Source organism: Nicotiana tomentosiformis, chromosome 6 (assembly GCF_000390325.3).
Source record: "Nicotiana tomentosiformis chromosome 6, ASM39032v3, whole genome shotgun sequence".
Taxonomy (NCBI): domain Eukaryota; kingdom Viridiplantae; phylum Streptophyta; class Magnoliopsida; order Solanales; family Solanaceae; genus Nicotiana; species Nicotiana tomentosiformis.
Genome location: NC_090817.1, coordinates 84424070 through 84431877, shown reverse-complemented (window position 1 = coordinate 84431877; position 7808 = coordinate 84424070). Strand labels below are relative to the sequence as shown.

At 38.5% G+C, this 7808-nt stretch overlaps 1 protein-coding gene across 1 annotated transcript; it reads right to left on the bottom strand.

Moving 5' to 3' along the window:
- Nucleotides 1–4829: 4829 nt before the first annotated feature.
- LOC138894331 (uncharacterized) lies at nt 4830–5183 on the bottom strand. The gene has a single exon (XM_070179020.1). The coding sequence runs from the start codon at nt 5181–5183 to the stop codon at nt 4830–4832; it is 354 nt and encodes a 117-aa protein (XP_070035121.1).
- Between the last annotated feature and the right edge of the window lie 2625 nt (nt 5184–7808).

The following is a 7808-nucleotide window of genomic DNA, read 5'->3' as shown; positions in this document are numbered from 1 at the left end:
AGTTATCAAATTCAGTCTTGACAAATCCCATGTAGAGAAGATGGCCTTTGAGTGCATTGTACTAGACCCGAGGTGCTTGCTTTAAGCCATAAATTGCCTTGCGCAACTTACATATATGATTCGGGTTATTGGCACAAGTAAAACCCGGAGGCTGCATCATGTAAAACTTCTGTTCAAGGTCACCTTAAAGAAATGCATTGTTGACGTCGAGCTAACAAATGTGCCACTGAAACTGGAGGGCAACAATAAGTATGATTCGGATAGTGGTAGTTTGACTACCGGACTGAAAGTTGAGTGAAAATCAACACTCGGTATCTGAGTAAATCCTTTGGCAACTAGTCTCGCTTTGTAGCGATCAACATACCCGTTTGCCTTCCTTTTAATCTTGAAAAGCTACTTACATGAAACAGCAGTTTTAGAAGGATCATTTGGAGGGTGTTTCATGTAGTGGTGCCGCTTGGTGGCTTTAGTAGGGAGGGGCATGATCCTTCATGTAGTGGGGAGGGGCGGGAAACTATAGGGTCAACTAGTGGTGCCGCTTGGTGGCTACCGGTTCGAACTGAGGTAGTAGGAGGAGGTGTCATGGTATTGGATTGGGGTGTTCTGCGGTGATACACTAGAAGTGGTGGAGAGGTTTTTGATGGTTTAGATTAAGAATTTGGTGAATTTATAGATGTATTGGGGATTGACGGTTGACAGGTAGTTCTCAAAGGATTCAGAGAAGATGGGTATGGACAATGAGACACGTGGGTAGTGGGAATTATAGAAGAAGAAGGAGATGGAGGATTACCTTGCATAGAAGTCTGTGAAGAGTTCGAATCTGCTTCTGCCGCTGGCACGCCAAAGATGGAGGACTGTACTGGCATGACTATTTGGTTAAGAGGAGAAGATGGCGTTTGGGTTGGGATTCTGCAATTGGAATTATTGTTTTAATTGGTTGGGGAAAATCTAAAATATTTTTTTTGGTAATTAAACTTTTATATATCATGGAAAATATTTACAAGCAAATAAGAAAACCCATACATATATGTTCCTATGCTTCATATACTTCCTCCCCCTTACCTTCCTACTGTTAGTCTCATTTACTTCTATCTATTACATTGGGCAGTAATCCATTTTACTTAGAACTTTCTCTACTTTCTTGTTGCTTCGACAATGCACTTCTTGTACTATCAGCTTGCCAATTATCTCCCAGCTCCTCGCTTTGTCTTGGAAAATTCTGCAATTCCTTTCTTGTCAAACATAATAAACACATCCTGCTAGTACCATCTTGAATAGTTCTGTTTGTGCATTCCTTCTTCTTGTCCAGTTTTCTGCCCATTTTAATTCCTCTAACCACCCATATATGGTTATTCTAATGCCTTTCCATTTAAGCAACCTCTTCCATAACTCCGCTGCATATTGGCACTCAAAGAATAGATGCTGGATAGACTCATTTGCCTGCTTACACAACAGACATGCTTGATCAGTTTGAATTCCCCATTTTAGCTATCTATCCTTAGTGTACAGTCTACCATTTGCCACCATAGTTAGCATGAATATCCACCTAAGACACCCTGTATTATTACATACCATTCTCCTCCAGCTCACTTTGCTAAAATCACCTCACAATTTATGGTATATTTGCTTAATAGAACAGTCATGCATTCTTCTTATATCTTCATAGTTGTATCCTGCAGCTTCAAAACTCTCTTTAGCTTTCACAATATTTCTCATAATCCACGATGCTTGGTTCAGTTGTACTTCCCAGGTGTTTTTATCCTTAATGTAATAGTTGTGTACCTATTATATCCATAGCTTATTCTTCTCTTTACATAGGTTCCAGAATTGTTTACTTATAGCTGCTTTGTTCCATAAGCTAATATTCATGACATTAAAACCTCCTGCTGATTTAGGTTGGCAAACTTTCTCCCAAGCTAGTAATTCTTTCTTTGAAACACTACTGTCCCCTGTCCATAAGAAGCTTCTACAGATTGCCTCAATCAGTTTTGTAATTTTCTTTGGCAGCATGAAAATCTGGGCCGAGTAAGTCTGGATAGAAATTAGAACACTCTTGATGAGTTGAATACTCCCTGCATATGATAGGAACTTGGATGTCTAGGATGTAATTTTGCCCACTAGTTTGTCAATTAGAGGTTGACATTGAACTAGTGAGACTCTTTTAGAACTTAAGGGTACTCCCAAGTATCTCACTAGTAGTTCTCCTTTTTGAATGCCTAGGAACTCCAATATGTCTTCCTGCATATCATGAGACACACCACCAAAGAATATAGAGCTTTTCTTTTTGTTGATCTCCTATCCTGAAGCTTTTAAAAACTCCATAAATTAGTTGTATACAGCTTAATTGATCCAATGTCACCCCTGCAAAACAACAAAAGGTCATCTGCAAATCCAAGATGCAATATTTGAAACTTTGCACACTTAGGATGATAGTTGAAATCTGGAATCTGATTCAAAGTCTTCAGACTTCTTGTGAGATACTCCATTGCCAGTACAAAAAAGCAATGGGGATAGTGGATCCCCTTGCCTAAGCCCTTTCCTAGCTTCAAAAGGCTGAGTTGATGAGCCATTCAACATGATTATATAAGGAACACTTTGCACACAAGTCACTATCCATTTTACAAACTGCTCAGGGAAAGCCAGTACATTCAAGACCTGTTCTAGGAATGGCCATTCAATTGAGTCATATGCCTTCTGCATATCCAGTTTCATCATGCATCCAGGTGACACTCCTTTCCTTCCATATCCTTTAACTAGTTCATGACTTAGAATAATGTTATTAACAATTACTCTTCCAGGTACAAAGGCAGATTGTGTCTTATCAATTAAGTCCTCCATAACTCCTTGTAACCTCTTAGTCAGAACTTTAGAGATCACTTTATATAGTGTGGAGCAACATGAAATAGGCCTATATTCTTTGATGCTGGTAGGATTTCTAACTTTAGGGATCAGGGTGATTAAGGTACAATTGATAGGCTTAAACATTTGTGTTGTATCAAAGAAATTCAGTACAACCTGTGTTACCTCCTCACCTATGATTTTTCATGACTTTTTGAAAAATACTGCATTGAGTCCATCATACCCTGGAGCCTTCAGATCGTTGATATCTTTTAAAGCTTGCCATATCTCTTGTCTGGTCACTGGTTGGATCAGTTTAACTTGCTGGTCTCTATTTAGCACTGTCCCTCTCTTCATTACATTTGGATTAATAGCTGGAATTGTAGGAGCACTAGACCCTAGCAGTTGTTTATAATAGCCAAGTATTTATGCCTCTATGTCCTCTTCCATATGTAGCTGCACCCCCAGTTCATTTGCGAGAGCATGAATACCATTCAAACTGTTCCTGTTCTTCATTTGAGCAAAGAAGTATGCAGAGCTAGTGTCTCCCAGTTTCAACTACTGAACTCTTGACCTTTGCCTATATATACTTTCCTCTATCAGTATCCATTTCTCTAGTTTACTCTTTAGTTCCTTTTCTTCCTCAATTAATTCTGTGTTCAGCACTCTGCAACTCATCTTCTCCTGAACTTCCTGCAGCTCTCTTCTGGTTTCTTTGATTCTGTCATCAACACCTTTATAGTATTGAGTGTTAAGCCCTTTGACTGCTTGCTTAACTCTTCTTAGTTTATTCCACACTCCCTGTATCTTTCCATCTGTTCCAGTTGTGTTCCATGCTTGATCAACTTCTTGCATAAATTGAGGATGCTCAGCAATACAATTGAAAAATCTAAATGGGCTAGTTTTCTTCCTCTGTATTTGTGAGATCATAAGCTTAAGTGGGGAGTGATCAGAGACAGATGGTTCTAAGACTTGTATCCTTAAGGTAGGTATTGTCATCATCCAGTTAGAGTTCACCAGTCCTCTATCTATTCTGCTATATGTATGATTGTTTGTCCATGTGTAGTCCCTTCCCACAGTATGCAGTTCATTCATTCCTGTGTCATTCATGAATTTTCTAAAGTCCTTTGTTTCCATATCCTGTATCATAGTACCATGCTGCCTATCTTGGCTATTTAAGACTGCATTGAAGTCTCCCATTACTAGCCATGGTCCTTGTTGCAAACTGTGTATCTTTCTCAACTTCTGCCATATTTTCAACCTATCTTTTATAGTATGCAAACCATATATTGCCGTGAATTCAAATGCTAGCAACTTTGAATGTGTTCTGATCAGCCCATCTATGATTTGTTCATCTATCTTAGTTGGCTCAAAAACAAAAATCCTTAGATCCGATATTACCCAAATTCTGCTCTTATTGTTGTTGCTGAAGTTTGATATCCACTGCCAACCAGGAGCAATTTTCTTGATTATGCAGCTAACTTTATGTTCCTTTATTCTGTGCTCAACTAAGGCTATCACTGCCTTTTTATTCTGCTTTATGAACTCCTTTATCTCCTTTTGCTTATAAGCTTTATTTAACCTCTTAACATTCCATGTAACCACACTCATACTGGTATAAATTGAGTGTCCTGATACAGCTCCTGCACCCCATAGCTTCTTATCTGCATACTGCTTGATCCTGGTTTATTTATTGCTTGATTACTTCCTAAAGATTGAAAGCCATTACTTCCAGCTAGAGTTTGTTCTTCAACTTGCTTTGCTTTGGCCATTCTAGCTACTGATTTACTACTGACTGTTATCCACCCAGCTTCTTCAGGTTGCTTAACAATTGCAATCTGCATTGGCCCATTCTCAGGTGGTTTTATTGTTTCAGGCTTCTTTGTTTTCTCCTTCTCCTGCTTATTGTCCTTGGAACCATCTCTGTCAGTCCTCTGCAAAACTTGCTTGCCTTTGTTTACTCTCCCTTTGTATGCCATCTTCTATGGTTGTTAAATTCTGTTTTCATTGTAATTATGCCCTATCTTCAGACATTTGTTGCAATAAGTTGGTTCCCAATCATAGCTAATCTCTTGTTCAATTGTTTTGCCCATTAGATCCAGCATCTTCACTCTTCTAGGCAGGGGTTTGGTGATGTCCATCTCAATTAACATTCTCGCATGAGAAATTCTGACTGAACCAGTTGTACAATCATCAGTATACACTGGATTTCCCAATGCACTCCCTACCTTACTTAATGCCTTCATACTCGAGCAATTGAGTGGAAGATTTGGAAACCTTACCCACAAAGGAATGTTTCTCAATACTTCATCATGCAGATTGAACTCTGGTGTCCATGCTTTCATTACTATGGGTCGATTATTGACAGTTTGAGGCCCAATAAACAACACTTGGTTCCTTTCTTCCAAATTAGCAAATCTAATCACAAAATAATCTTCATTATGATAATAGATCTGAGGTTTAGTTGAGAATTTACACACTGAATTTATGAATCGTTTCATTACTCCTATTGTAGGTGAATCTCCGATTACATACAGCACTATTGCTGAGCTCCATTATGCATTTTCCTATTCAACATCCTCAAGATCTAGTTTCACAATTTTCTCCCCATCTTGAATCATTGGTGCGATATATTGAAGATTCATCCCTCTCATTGCCAATTTATTCCCTGTTACCATATTAGCCCATGAGTGATTTCCTTTTACCTTCTCAATTTGCTCAGTACCTTTGGGAATTTCTACAGTGTTAGATTTGCATGGCATTGTTTCATTGCTATTTGGCGCCTTCATCTGTGACTAAACTTTTTCACTCCCAGATCCACATCCTATACTACTAGCAGCTACAGGTGTAGCTATTACTGCTTTCATCTTGGTATTTTTAAGTGCTAGATCTGATTCCATCTTACTCTATTCATTTTGCGTGCTCCTCGGAGTGACAGTCGCATTTGGTTCTTCAATTCTCACCCCTTTTGGTGAGACAAACAGCTCCATTACTACATTTCGTACATCTGCTGATCTCTGGTCAGTGATCAGAATCTTTATAAGGTTCCGCTTGGGCCATCCTCTCCCTCCTATGGCTTCCAACTGCATACGTTAGCAGGTCCACGTTAACGTGCGCAGAGAGAAAACCGTTTAGAGATAAAACAGAGTTGCAAATCTAAAATATTAGAGAAATTAGGGGTGGGTTTGTGTGAATTAACAATTGTAGTATTTGCCCATTCCGTGTGACTTTTTTTAATTGCAATATTAGAAAACAAATTTTTTGATTAGAAAATTATGTTCAACAAATTGTACATCTGTGGATAAATAAATTTTTTGATGAGATTGGATCAAAGCACTGGTGGCAGTGATGGAACAAGAAAAAACCAAGATAAACACATGGGGTGAATTTTGGTTTAAGTTTATTTTTGGAGTATGGTTTAAGCCATGTATAACATAAACATCCAAAAATTTATAGAGAAGCATAGTCAGGTGTCCTATGAAATAATTTTTCAAACGAAGAATTATTATTTAAAAGTCTAGTAGGAAATCAGTTAATTAGATAAACCGCTTGGTGACAGGCGAAGGACCAAAAGAATGATGGGAGAGACACCTCATGTAAGCATTTTCTTGTAGTTTCAATAATGTGACGATGTTTGCGCTCAGTAAGAGCAACTCTTTGAGGCGTATAGGATGGGGTGAAAAGTTGTTCGATACCATGAAGCGAGAGACAAGAGTCAAGACTTTTATACTCTCCTCCACTATCAGTATAAAACGATAAAAGTTTGGTATCGAAATATTTTTCTATCAAATGATGGAATTTTTGAAAGATTTCTCTAGCTTCAAATTTAATTTTAAGTGTGTAGAGCCAAGTATATCTTGTGTATGATCAACAAAAATATAATAGTATAATTTTTTATCAAGAGATAACATAGGAGAGGGGCCCCATGAATCACTAAAATTAATCTGACGAGGTTTAGAGCTTTCTAGAGTTAATGTGTGAAACGGGTGTCGATGGGCTCTATTAGACAGAAGTTTTTCAATATATATGTAAGATCTCTAGAGTGCAGATGACCTAGACTTTGGTGCCGAGTGGTCAAGGAAGTTGAAGTGGTAGATATGTGAGCTTATGAATATGAAGTGGGCCACTCATATAGTCTATGTTTGGTCCGTCCGTATGCCACCGGTGTCCGCGTTATCAGATCCTTCACAAGAAAAGAATTCAATAGATGTTAGATTATCCTGATAGAATTTGGAAACAGATATAAGATTATGTTTGATAGTTGGAGCACATAGAGTGTGAGTTAGCTTAAAAATATTATTTTATGCATTTAACTAGGTAGAGCCGATATGTGATATGGGAATTTTGTTACCATCACCCATGGAGACATCCTCGTTGCCATGGTATGGTTGTAGGTTAGATTTGGTTGTGATGTGGTATGTGGCACCAGAATCGACTATCCATGGGTTAGCAGAAGGGTTGAAGCTTGTGATATAATTAGCTTTGGCCTCAAAGTGATTATGTGACGTGGATTGGCATACATTTGCAGTTTAGCCAATCTTGTTGCATAATTGACAACGAATAACACCCATTGGATTATTGTTTGGGGATTACCACTAGATGGATGTATGGGAGCGAGTATTTTGTCGCCATAGTTAAGAGTTGTTGTTGTAGGATTGACTGCAATTGTTGAAATTGTTGGTCGGTTTGTTGTGAGTAGCAACCTGCTGTGATAGGACTATGAGTTTTCTTAGATTCCTCATGATAGATAAAGAGCTTGTGGTCAAGCAACTTTTCATATTGTTTCTTATAAATGACTATGGTGTCACGTGCTTGTATGGCAGGAGATCTCACAAAACTCAGGGCCAAGTCCACTAAGAATTTCGATGATAAGTTTGAAGTTAGTGATCGGGGCACCTGTAGTGGCAAGTTCATCAGAGAGGGACCGAATGCGCTGAAGGTACTCAGTAATGGGAATGGTATCTTTTGTG